At 37.6% G+C, this 13,541-nt stretch overlaps 2 protein-coding genes and 1 long non-coding RNA gene across 3 annotated transcripts; 1 reads left to right on the top strand and 2 right to left on the bottom strand.

Moving 5' to 3' along the window:
• The first annotated feature begins 2,179 nt into the window (after nt 1-2,179).
• LOC115950760 lies at nt 2,180-4,178 on the top strand. Its single transcript, XR_004083102.1, has 3 exons — nt 2,180-2,461; nt 2,567-3,629; nt 4,111-4,178. It is a non-coding gene; the product is annotated as an uncharacterized LOC115950760 (long non-coding RNA).
• Nucleotides 4,179-6,283: 2,105 nt separating this feature from the next.
• LOC115950451 lies at nt 6,284-7,333 on the bottom strand (the record flags this gene model as incomplete). Its single annotated transcript, XM_031067645.1, has 1 exon — nt 6,284-7,333. A coding segment is annotated over one exon (1,050 nt), but the record flags the coding sequence as incomplete, so codon positions are not given.
• Nucleotides 7,334-7,361: 28 nt separating this feature from the next.
• On the bottom strand, nt 7,362-10,243 carry LOC115950450. The gene is made up of 2 exons (XM_031067644.1): nt 9,985-10,243; nt 7,362-8,083 (listed from the first exon to the last, which is right to left on the bottom strand). Exons 1-2 carry the CDS (start codon nt 10,241-10,243, stop codon nt 7,362-7,364), a joined length of 981 nt encoding a protein of 326 aa, XP_030923504.1.
• Between the last annotated feature and the right edge of the window lie 3,298 nt (nt 10,244-13,541).

The following is a 13,541-nucleotide window of genomic DNA, read 5'->3' as shown; positions in this document are numbered from 1 at the left end:
ATAATGTATTGGGTTTTAATATTTAGACACTGAAGTCATACTTATAGATATTTTACTTAGGGTGCGTTTGAATCGACTTCAAACGAATTTCGGAAATCAATTTCCGGAAAATGGAGTGTTTGGTTGTGACGGAAAATATTATTTTCCGGAAATGGATTTCCTGTTGACCGAAATTTGAAGCCTTGACCACGGAAATGAAAATCTGCCTTCATTTTCACTTCAATTCATTTCCGTGGCTTGCAAAACGCAGAGAGAGGGAGAGAAAAAACAGAAAACACAACACGCGAGCGAGAGAGAAAGAACAAAAAAAAAACAATCTACCTCACACCTAGTGCTCCGATCCGGCGAACGAGCGCTTGAAGTCGATTCAAACGCACCCAAACCGCGATTGAACCTCACACCCAGAGCGCCGATTGAAACGCACCCCAAACCGCGATCGAACCTCACACCCAGAGCTCCGATCCGGCGAACGAGTGAGAGAAAGTCAATACGCACCCCAAACCGCGATCGAACCTCACACCCAAAGCTCCGATCCGGCGAACAAGCGAGAGAAAGTCGATTGAAACGCACCCGAAACCGCGATCGAACCTCACACCCAGAGCTCCGATCCGGCGAACGAGCGAGAGAAAGTCGATTCAAACGCACCCCAAACCGCGATCGATCCAGCAACCCAGAGCTCCGATCCGGCGAACGACCACCGCGCCAAACGCCGCAGACCCACGATGAGTGACAGCTCAAACTTACACCGATCCGCCACACACTCTCCTCACCTCCGACCCACACATCCGATCCACTCACCTCACCGGTCCACACGTCCGATCCGCCACACCGATCTCTTTCTTTTTTTCTTTTTTTCTTTTTTTGAGAAAGCCCGATCTGATCTCTGAAATTTATATATATATATATATATATTTATTTATTTATTTAGTTGTTTATTTATATAAATATTTATATAATTATTTACATGTTTTTATTTATTAATTTTTGTATTATACATTGTTTATAACTGTGTATTTGTGGGTAATGGATATCAAAATTTTGGGACTTTTCTGATTGCAGGTTATTTATTAATTTTTTTCAATTATCCATTGTCGATTAAACTGTGTATTTGTGAATTATGTATATGAAATTTTGGGGCTTTTCTGATTGCAGGATATTTATCAACTTTTTTAATTATCCATTGTTTATGAAACTGTGTATTTATGGGTGATGCATATATCAATTTTGGGGCTTTTCTGATTGCAGGTTATTCCCAATTGGTTTGTGGTCTGAAATTTTTTTTTAGAATTTTGGGGCTTGACTGGTTATGCATGATTGGTTTTTGCTGTTATTTTTATTAGAATTCGGTTATGGGTTATGTGTAGAAATTTTGGGGCTTCACCCATGCTTCGTGTTATTATGTTCTTGCAGACCAATATGTGTGTGTTTAAAACTTCATTGAAGGTGTTTTGGGTATATAGGTGATTATAAATAGAATGTAATGTGATGGTATTGTAAGATATCAATGTGTAGTTATCAATGTGATGGTATTGTTATAGTGTAAATAGAATGCAATGTGATGGTTTGGATGTTATATGTTTGTGGCTGATTTTATTTATGGTGTAATCAATACCATACTTGTTTACATACCTCTTAAACTACAATGTTTGTGATTTTGTTAGATGAAGAAAAAAACCAAAGCCGCAATTCTTGCCTCAGTTGCATCTGTCCTCCTTGTGGGGGTTGCATTGTTAAAGAAATTACGACGTAGACGTAGAGAACTGCCTAGGGCGCCTTATGTTAACCATGCCGCCGAGAGAGAGGAATACATAAATAGTGTTTTGCATGGAAGTGAGAGACATTGTGTGAATCAACTTAGGATGAAGCCTATAGCTTTCCACCACTTATGTCACACCCTCACTGAGGGGGAGCACGTACGTCCGACTGTTCACATGTCTGTTACGGAGCAAGTGTTCATTTTCTTGCACATTATTGGTCATAATGTGAGGTTTCGTGTAATGGGTAGTCGGATCTATAGATCAACTGAGACTGTTAATAGATACTTCAAGATTGTCCTTAGGGGGGTCCTGAAATTATATAGAGCTCTAATAAGACTGCGTAGCGAAGATACACCTCCAGAGATAAGAAATAGCAGAAGGTTTTACCCATATTTTAAGGTAAATATTGCGACTTGTGTGTTTTTGTAAATTGTGAAGATTTATGTAATTTTAAACCATTATGTTTGTCGAAAATTAGGATTGTGTTGGAGCAATAGATGGTACACATGTTCGTGCATCTGTGCCACCTGAAATACAAGGAAGATTTCGTGGTCGCAAAGATGGAACCACGCAAAATGTGTTAGCTGCCATTAGTTTTGACTTAAAGTTCACCTATGTGTTGGCTGGATGGGAAGGCAGTGCACATGATTCACGTGTATTAAATGATGCATTTGCTAGGCCAGGGGGATTTTCAATTCCCAATGGTATTACACGATTACTTCACCCTTTTGGTTTGTTAGTTTAATAAATATTATGTGTTTTCCTAAACATAGTAGTGATTTGGTTTTTTTTTTTTTTAATATATGTAGGTAAATTTTATCTTGGTGATGCTGGGTATGGTAATAAAAATGGAATATTGTCACCGTATCGGAGTGTACGATATCACTTGAAAGAGTTTAGTGATCGTCCTCCTGAGAATGCGCAAGAATTGTTCAACCTCCGACACTCTTCATTGAGAACTACCATTGAGCGAGGGTTTGGAGTGGTGAAAAAACGTTTTCGAGTGTTGGATGCAGAACCATATTGGTCTTTCCCAACCTAAGTGAAAGTAGTGTTAGCGTGTTGTGTGGTTCATAATCACATTATGGGGGTTGAACCAAATGACCATATTATGGAAGATGCAATGAACCAAGTAGAGCTTAGTGACCACCAACAAGAAACACAATCCCATCGGGAGTCCGTCGAAGATAGTAGATCATGGAATGCTAAGAGAGATGAGATATGCCAAGCCATGTGGTCTGATTATATCAGGAGTGGAGAGTAGTATTTTATTTAGATTTCTATGATTGTAATGTGTTTTTCCTTGTTGTTTTTTTGTAAAGACAATGTATGTAATATAGACTTTTGGTGATGTAATGAAAAAGAATTTTTAGCATTACATTGTTATTTGATGGTATTACATTGTCATTTCCATAGTTAGCATGTTCCATTCTGTTGTACACATTCATAAGCGTGGTTGTATGTGTGTTTGATTTGTTATTCATGTTCCGAGCGTAATTACTAAATGCTACTCTGACTATACTATTTTCATATGTAGTAATGTCAAAGGGCAAAGAAAAAGTTAGCGGCAGCAAGCAATTTAGGTGGCTGCCACCTATGCATGAGATGATGCTAAAGATACTTACAGAGGAGGCTGGAAAGGGCAATAAGCCCTTTAATACTTTTAGGGCCGGCTCCTTTGCTCTTGTAGCGAAGGAGATAACGGCCCATTTCGGGGTTGAGTGCCACCCTGTATTTGTGGAGAACCGGATGCGGACTCTAAGGTCCATGTGGGCAACTATTCAAGAGCTTAGAAGGAAGAGTGGATTCGGTTGGGACGAAAATCTGAAAATGATAACTTGTGACGCTAAAACATACCAAGAAGAAGTTATGGTATGGCTTCCAACTATATTTTCTTAATATAGATAATAATATATGTTTTTGCCTTTTATATGAAATTTATAGTGTCATTCTTTTTAGAATTCCATTGCTTTTATAAGGTTTTCCAAACATAACTTTCATGTCACCTTACTTATGTATTATATCTATACATATCTATGCGTTTTCATCTATCTATATGTGTATATGTGTCTGAGCTACAATTTTCTTTGGTTCTCGGTTTGGTTGCTAATAAAATGTTGGGAAAGTAAAGAAAAGATTGATAATGTTGGGAAAGTGTGCATAATAGTAACATAATGTATTTACTTGTTTCATCCTTATTTGAGAGTTTTTTTGCATTACTTGTTTGATTACTGAGAAAATGTAGGAAAAAGTATGGAGTATTTGCTTTAATTGTTATTGCATAGTCTTTTATATTGAATTTATGAGTGAAGTTATTATTGCATTGTTATATACGTTCTTTTCTCCCTTACAGGCACATCGGAAGCATGCCGAGTATCTGAACAAAAAAATTGAGTTTTACGATAAATTAGCGATTGTGATGGGAAAGGACACAGCCACAGGTGGCTTTGCTAAGTCCGGAGTGGATATCGAAAATGAGCCAGATAATGGGGATAATGGGGATAGTGCAGAGTTTGTTGCAGATAATGTGGAGGAATGTGTGGTTGAAAAGGGGAAGAACGCAAATGAATCATCCACCACTGGGTCGGGAATTTCCAAGTCCCGCAAAAGAGGGCGTGCAGCTTCTAATGCTGATGATAGTGTGCTGACTGATCTGTCTGATCAGCTGAAGGAAATAGCTGTCGCTCTGAAAGAAATTAATCGGGGCCCGGTAGATTATACAACTTTGTATAATGAGGTAATGGCTATGATGGCGGATGGATATAGCGAAGATATGCTCGCTACTGCCTTCGACCATCTTTGTGAGAATGAGAAGACGGCACGTGGATTTTTAGCCAAGAATGCTAGGTTGAGGAAGCTGTGGTTAGATGGTTATTTTTTCTCACAAATTTGATTTGCTTATTTCATGTTGACTGTGATGGTAGATTTAGGAATTAACTTTTGTTATAGTATTAATATTGACCTATCAATATATTATATATGTACTCTTTTGTATTATTGGGACGATACAATTGCCCAAATTATGTATTTGTACTGTTCAGATACCACAAATAGGTATCATTTTTGTATGCCATTGAGGTGTAATGCCAATGGTGAACGATTGATGTGGCTGTTTTTATATAAATATTATGGGTATATTCGAATGATTATGTTTGATGTTGAACCAAATGACCATAATTTTCTGTAAAGTATTGTTACAGATATGTATAGGGAATGCAGGTTCTTGAATTTTATCTATAAGAGTAAAATATAGCTTCAAACTAGTTATTTTTAAGCTCTAACTCCAGCTCGATTATGTTGATCCAAACTATTTTCCGTAAAGTATTTTCTGAACCAAACATGGGAAAACGTTTTCCGTAAAGTATTTTCCGTAAAGTATTTTCCGTAAAATATTTGGACGAATCAAACACCGGAATTAAATTTCCGTAAAACGATTTCCGTAAAATATTTGGACGAATCAAACACCGGAATTGATTTTCCGTAAAAAGATTTCCGAAACAGCCAAACACCCAAATACATTTTCCTTTTCCGGAAATTAGCATTTCCGGAAAATATGTATTTTCCGGAAAACGATTTCCAGCAACCAAACACAGCCTTGGTTGGCCTGATTTTACACTTTGACTAGAAAATATTTTACAATTAACCATATTTTACATAAAAAAACATAGTAAAGTGTGTAAAATATTTTATTTTACTTCAAAATAAACAGAGCGTAAAATAGGAGCAATTAAAAAAGAAAAAGAAAAAGATAACCTAGCTTAAGTATAAGAACTAATACTTAAGAATCAAACCAATCCACTTTAAGAATTAAGACAAAAAAGCAATTAATTCTTAATTACAAGGCCACTTGTATCAGTTGTGACCTGTTGTAAGTAATCAACATGGTATCTCCATAGTAATTCTCCAAAACCAAATCAACATATAACCCAAAATCATAAGGGTTTCTTAGCCTAGCTTTAAAATAGCGTTAGAAAACATAGGGTATGTTTGGTATTGTTGTTTAAACAATAATATACGTATTTTCATAACACTTTTTCACTCACACGTATTTTCACAACATTTAAACAACGTTACTAGAAACCTCTTACCAAACGAGCTCATAGTTTTTAAGTATTTCAAGAAACCAAAACAGCCACATAATGAAAAGATAAAAGCTGTTACACACTTTTTTATTTTGTTGAAATGAAATCGTGATGAGATGAAGACATGATTTCATCTCATCACGATTTCAAGAAAGAACATCACCGAAGATCTAGTAAAACTGTAGTTAATTGTTAGCACACTAAATAAAGAGTCTACTGCATAAACATAACTAAATAGTACATAAATGTCTACAACAGAAATGCTTAAATGAAAATCAAGTAAAACATCTAACAAGTAAATCAAGTAATGAAGCTACCTCATATTTAAAAGGAACAGACAAAGGGACACGGGGGCATTTCAACAATCACATATCATAAGGAAGATCAGAAAAAGGAGGTACTGAAGTAGTCAAAATTAAAACAAACATTCAATTTGGACATTCATCAATCATAGACAACGAGCTTCTCGTACATCTTTCTAGTGATGGCTTGGTGCATAACAGTCATAGGGTTGATAATTCCATCATTTTCCAAGAACAACTTCACCAATTTTTTAGAGAACCCACTCACAAGGGCCACCCCACCCTGATCGGAAGGAATGGGCGTGGCCTCGGAGTCCCTAAGGTTCCAAAACACAATCTTAGGCACCTTATTGTACCCTTTCTCCCTGAACTTTCTATGTATAACCTCATAGTCCGTTTCCCACCTCGACCTTCTCAGCCTAGCCTCTCTCTCTTCCTGCCTTTCCTCTCCGCTCTCCGACTCCGACTCCGACTCAGAATCATAACCATAATAATGCCCAGATGCTTCATTAAACTCCATATCACTGAAAACAAACACTTTCTGTATAAGTTGGTCCTCGCTCAAGTTTGCTTTAACCGCCACTTGGAGAATCTCATCAAACACTCTCTGAAAGTTTGTACTCCCACCCCATTCCATTTCTCTTATAAAACTAGTCTTCTCATAGAGACTTTCTCCTTGAAGCCTTTGAATTTTAGGGTTATCATCAAACGTTATGACTTGGCCTTTCCACGGGTCCTCACTAAGCTTCGAGATCATCAACCCTAGAGCCACACAGACTTCCATAGGCTTACCAGACATACTCCCTGACACGTCGCAAACCGCAATGCAATTACTTAGCTTGCCCTTCTTCGACAAGTCGTCCACCATTCTCTTCCACTGAAGCTTAGCCACCTCTCCTCCATCGCTATCCTTTAATGACTCGATAATCTCGTGTGGGAGCAACGTGCCTGCCGCGATTGTCGAATCCCCACGCTTCACGTCATTGAGGTACTTGTGGAACCGATTGTTGTTGTGCCTGAGAAAGTGAGACTTGTAGTTCTTCATGGCCATTGAGGGTACACGGTTGTAAGGTAGGGTTTCCCACATATTAGCACTCATGTACACCTCTGGGATTTCTAGAACCTTATGTAGTGGTACCAGAACTTGCTTCCTCAACCGGTATCGAATCCTATAAGCATAATGAGCTTCTTTTAGGGTTTAATATTCTGGGTTAGACTCTTTAGGGAAAAACCCGGCGTGCAATGCTCTCGCATATCAACAACGACTTGTCGTATGCTGAGTCTATCGTAGGGCACCATTTGGCTGCGAGACTGATTTCTTTAAGCTTTCTGGCATTCAAAGCTTGCATTTCCGCCTTCAACATCTTAGTAAAAACGTCTGAAACTTTGTCGTGTAAGAATCGATAAACTGGGTCTCGGTTGTACCTTTTGAAGGCTTTCTTCGCCTTATCCAATACTTGTTGATTCCTTAATGACCTCACTTGCTCTCTTTCATGATTGTGTTTAGCGATATGTTTCTGAACCCTCAACTCCTTGGGCAACTTCGCAATCTTATCCTTATTATTATTCTTCTTATCGGTTGCGGTGTGTTTTCTCTCGTGAAAATGCATTGCTCGCATTACGCCCTTGCCTTTGGATCCTTTTCTTGTGTTCCATTCCCTCTTTGCGGTTTCGCGTACCAACTCGCCCTCTAAAATGTGGTATAGAATTTTGAGGAGGTCTTTGAAGTAACCAAACTCAGTGAAAGTTTTGGCATTGAGGGCTAGGGTTTTGGGGTGGTGTTTGTGGAGCCAAAGCGCCGTCGTATAGAACCGTTCCTTATTGGATTTTCCGGTACCACGTATGCTACGGAGGTTAGAGATGAGTTTGAGTGTGGTGAGGGGGTCGTGGGACCAGGCTTTGTGGACATATTCGACAGTTTCTTTAGACGATATGGACGGGACTACATGGAAAAAGAAGTCGAGGCAAGGGTTTCTAGTTGCCGTGTAGGTCAAGGAATAGTTTTCTGTGAAGCCGAGGGTGGGTTGTTCTTATTCGTTTGAGAGATTTAGGGTTTTTACAGAGGATTGGACGACGTCCATGGCTGTGTAGATATTTGGTGGACCAAGAAGTAGGGAATCAGAGGCGACCATTAACAGGGTTTAGGAAGCGTGAGTGAGATTGCTTTTGGTTGAGATTCAAGGAGAAGAGAGATAGAGATCTGGTTTGATTCTGATTGTGCGGTGCATTTGTGATTGTTATGAGAAACAAATTTCTAGTCTAGGCTTTTTATAAGAGGGGGACTACTTGAGGAGCAAGGTTAAGATTTTGGATTGTGTTTGGAGCATTCCATGAAACTTGGGATTGAGTGGGATTTTATGAGGAATGCGCTGCTGAAGGTGTGAGGCAAATTGGATCCAAATTAAAAAAAAAAAAAAAAACAAAAAAAACCCAAAATTTTATCTAATAGATATATTCATGTAGCAATGAGAGTATTAATTAAAAAAACCCCAAATATTAGCCAATAAATTAAAAAATAAATTTTTTATCAAAGAAAAACCAAAAGAAAAATCTTTTAATTGGATGTGATAATGATTGTTCATTTTTTTTCTCAATTTAAGAGTATAGAACTCATTAATTTCTCACACTCAAATGCTGAAAGATCACTCCCTCTCTTTGTCTCTCTAAAAAAAATGATGGAAAATGATTTTGTTTTTAAAGCTTCTTAGTTGTGCTTCAGACCATCTTCTCTATTAAGCTTTGAGATTAGTCTACTCCTTCATTTCAGATTTGAATCATTTGATAGTTCTCTAAAAACAAATTAAATAATTGTATAACTAGTAAATAAATTTATACTCAAATTTTGTTGGTGGTAGGAATACTGAACGTGGAATTTTATTGAGTGGAATTTTAAGAGGATGAGATCAAATATTGAACGTGGTGGAATTATATTGGTGGTAGGAATACTATTTTTATTGAGAAGAAATAAATAATTACAAAGTGTGCAATTGTGCATATCAGAGTGCATATCTGAGTGCACATAAGGCTTTGATTTTCTCATTTTCAACACATTCTTGAAACTTTTTAAACCTTGCAGGAGAGGCTCTCACACATCGCACCGCATTCCGAACTTTGGCAATTCATTCATGAATGAACTTCAACCCACTTTGCACTATCAAATTCAAGATATGCGCACAACAACACATATGCATGAACTCACCACCCAATATGCTACTATCTCTTTCTTTTGTATTCTTCTTCACATAATCAATTGCCACATCATTAGAATTAGTATTTTCCGCGGTAATTGTAAACAACTGGTCTATACCCCACTTCAACAAACATGACTCAACCGCTCTACCTATGGTGTCCCCTTTGTGATTAGCTATAGGGCAAAAGTTCAAGATTTTCTTTTGGTAAGTCCAATCCCCATCAATGAAGTGTACGGTGACTACCATGTAGTTCAAGTTTTGTATGGATGTCCAAGTATCCATTGTCACACAAACCCGTTCCCAACAAAAGACCTTCTCAAAACATCCACCTCACTAGAATAAATCTTCATACAAGCCCTTGCAATGGTAGTGTGATGGGGAATAGGAAACCTAGGCTCAACTATTTCCATAAATTCTTGAAAGCCTTGATGCTCCACAAATTTAAAAGGCAATTCATCAATGACAATCATCCTTGCCAATGCCAACCTTATCCTCTCTTCACTATAATTAGCAACCACTAACACATTTTAACCACTTTCCCCTTCTCTATTAGCTTGGAAAGACAAAGTTTTTTGCTTATCATCACGAGGAAAAGGCCACTTCTTACATACCTTTATGTGTTGCAACATGCCCGAAGTACCATTTTTCTTACCATGACATTTATATTGATTTTTACAATACTTGTACTGAGACCTAGGATTATTGGTATCAAAACCCGCTATCTTAATGAAGTGCTGCCATACTATAGATGGGTCCTTACCACCTTGTTTAGGTGATAGTGGGGGAAGTGATGCACCAAGTCCAATTGGTGCTGCAAGTTCAGGTGGGTTAGGTTTAGCACTACTAGAACTAGGAAGAGGTGGGTTAGGGTCCCCAAGTGCATCAAATCCAAGTGGAGCATCGACATCCATCTAATAAAAAAATTTCCAACCAACAAAAAAACAAAATTTCACAACAATATCAAAATATAATTAATCAGTTTAGTTACAACAATAACAAACTAACAAATTAACAATCATTAGTCATTACTCAACAATTCATGTCATTAATATTAACAAGGGATTTATTATATTGTTCCCAATATAAATATAAAATAAAAGCTAATTATATATATATATATATATATATAAACTTAAAGCAGTTGTTACTAAGTACTAAAAATTTAAAATCAAAATGCTGAATATAATGAGTGATTAGTGATTACCTCTCTATGAATGATTGAAAGCGTGAACTCTCTCAATCTTTGTCTCCCTCAAAAATTAAAATGCTGAAAGGGGAAAAAAAAGAGGTTAGTACTTAGTAGACTAATAGTTACTATAAACTTACTAAAGTAACAACTAAGACTACTGACATAGTTAATACATAGTTTATACTGTTACTATAAACTTACTAAAGTAACAACATAGACTAATGACATAGTTATTTTATATTATATTATTTTTTTGGGGGGCTAACCGGATACTTATTAGACTATATAATATAATAGTCTTTCCAACAGTTTACAGTCCACTATTAAAGTCTTATATAAAAATCAGTAAATCACAACCTTAATATTATATATGTAAGCATCGGTGTATATATAATATTATATATGTAAGCAGCTACAATACAAACAGCCAACCTTAATAGATAATATTATATTATTATATATGTAAGCATCCGTGTATATATAATATTATATATGTAAGAAGCTACAAACAGCTAACCTTAATAGTTAATACTTAATATTATATATGTAAGCATCCAACCTTAATATAATATTATATTTATATATGTAAGCAGTTACTCGGAGTTGGACCCCCCACAAAATGGAAAGACATAGACACAGTCACACAAGCTTACTCAAACAAATAACCATGGTTTCTACTTTCTTGAGTTAAAGGGTGTGAGAGTGCCTTTTTCAGGATACTCAGGCCCAAGGATCCCGGGCCTGAATGAAAAAGAAGGATTTGGTGGACCGGGCCTTGACGCACTGCAGCTAACGAGCTGTTTAAGAATCAAGTGAATGCAGAGAATACTCCTGACAATATACAGAAAAATGACAAACAAGGATATCGAAGAGTGCCAAAAATTAACAACGTAAGTTCAGAAGGAAAGAAAAACAGGATTAGCAAGACGATAAAAAAAAAAAGGTGCTGTGGGGATCCTGGGAATTATGAAACAGTATTTCATTGATTCATCATCTGTTTGATTACAGAAAGCTCACTAGGACGTGATACAAGGTCCAATCAAGCTCAAAAATTGTAGTATTGAATGGCTATTTCAGCCTTCAAAACTTGCAAAGTTTGATTCTCGTTGAATCCGAGTATGTGCAATAGTGGCCTTTACAGGATATCGGGAAGCAGCATTTGTTTTTCCCTTAGTATTTTTCTTTCTGCACAGATTTTTCTGATAGTTTTTCCTAGAGAATTTCTTCTTTCTTGCGTTTCTTTCTTTTTTTTCTCGCTGCCTTCTTCACAACCCATCCCCTCCTTTTATAATGGAGTTTTCTGGGCGTCCCGGGGAACCGTTGGTTCCCCTGTTTTGTTCTTTTGCAAACAGAGCATGTTCTGTCCCCATCGTCTCAGTAAGTCCCTTTTCCGTTTTCTCTCATTCTTTCCTTCTCTTGGTTTTGATTCCTTCGAAAGCTTCTGGTTGGCCATCCTCTTTGGGATGTGCTGAGGTATGTCCTTCTCGGCATCCCCATTTCTGGCGTCTTCCTCTTTTCCCTTTCTTTCCTATTTGGGCGGAATCCTGTTCTGCCATTTTTGAAAGTCATTTGTTACCATTCTTCTTCCCTGTCCTGATTCCCCGAGGCCCTTTTTCTGTTTGTGCCATGAGAGGTCGCTCGCGTTCTTTGCTTTTATTTCTTGTTTTTCTTTTTCTGTCTTCTTTCTATCGATCTGTCCCAGTCTTCCTTTTTATTTGTGCTTGAAGGGATCTGCGCTTATTGAGGATCCTTGCTTCTTTATACTTTGTCGTAGTCTCTTTTTGGATGCTTCTTCCTTTTCTGGGCTTCAGGATCCTCTGGGCCTTCCTTTTATCCACCATGGGTCATCCGTATCTATTGCTTTGGGCTTAGCCTGAGTTTTTCCTTTTGGGCTTGACTTATTCTTCTGTTTTGGGCTTATTTTATTATGACCCTTTTTTTTAGACCTCAACAAAGGGAAGTGTGTAGGCAAAGGAAGTTTTGGTACAGTGACTCAGTGAGTCTCGAGGTTAACACTTAACATATAAATCATGCTTTCCCAAATAGCCAAACTTAATCAAACATTCAAAGTTTCAAACCAACTTAAATACTATCATTCATGCTTTCAGCTTTCCTAAACAAATGAAAAGGAAAAAAACAGTAGAACACGAAGACAAACAAAACTGAAAACACGAAGAAGCTTACCATTGTTTTGCATCAGGTGAGACTTGAGAGGCGAGAGCGAGAGAGAGTTAAAAGATACTGAGAGCAAAATATGAACTTATATACCCCCTGAGAATCTAAAAACCTAGCATAAAACGCACTGTTTTGTTTTTTTTGTTTTTTTGTTTTTTTGTTTTTTGTTTTTTGTTTTTTGTTTTTGTTTTGTTTTGTTTTGTTTTGTTTTGTTTTGTTTTGTTTTGTTTTTTTAATAACACCCATACATACGACGTCATTTTATCAGCTTCATAAAAAAAAAAAGAAAAAAGAAAAAAGAACGACAGATCCTGAATCGGTTCGATTTGGCCACAGTCTCGGTTTGGAGTTGCAGTTCCAATGGCAGCACCGCACTTATGTCAGAGCGGGATTCTCCATCCGATCGCCCACCTTGGCTCAGTCGGTCGATGCTAGAGGTGGTACAGTTGGGTCGGCGTTGGTCGGTTAGGTCAGCTCTGGTATCAGTCTACTCATCCCTACCAAGAGTTAAAGGGAGGACCTGAGAATAGAACACCTTGGCCTATGTATTCACAAGTGAATGTACCGAGGAACTGGGATAGTGCCTTAGGAGAATCTGCCAACCGAACATGGGATCCGGTGTTAGGTACAACTTACTAGAGGGTCACCTTGACTACAAAGGGAGGGTCCCCCCTCTTTGACATGAGATTTGATACGGGAGAGCAGTAGCCTAGATTGAAGGAGCCATCACGTCCTGTGAGTGGAAGGACCCACTGACACACGAGAGATTCCTTCATCATGACTACCCTACTTAAAGAAGGGTATAAATAGAGAGAAAAGTCTAGGAAAAATGGATTGAAACAAAA

The sequence above is a fragment of the Quercus lobata genome, chromosome 6 (assembly GCF_001633185.2).
Source record: "Quercus lobata isolate SW786 chromosome 6, ValleyOak3.0 Primary Assembly, whole genome shotgun sequence".
Taxonomy (NCBI): Eukaryota; Viridiplantae; Streptophyta; class Magnoliopsida; order Fagales; family Fagaceae; genus Quercus; species Quercus lobata.
The sequence above is the reverse complement of the archived record's forward strand: the minus strand, read 5'-3'. Positions and strand labels throughout refer to the sequence as shown.

What these genes read in the sequence shown, in the direction of transcription:
- LOC115950450 (XM_031067644.1), bottom strand. Translation starts at nt 10,243, where the DNA reads ATGGATGTCGATGCTCCACTTGGATTTGATGCACTTGGGGACCCTAAC. An exon ending in AAATCAATATAAATGTCATG is followed by an intron (nt 8,084 to 9,984) that starts GTAAGAAAAATG and finishes TTTTCCATGTAG; the next exon opens with TCCCGTCCATATCGTCTAAA.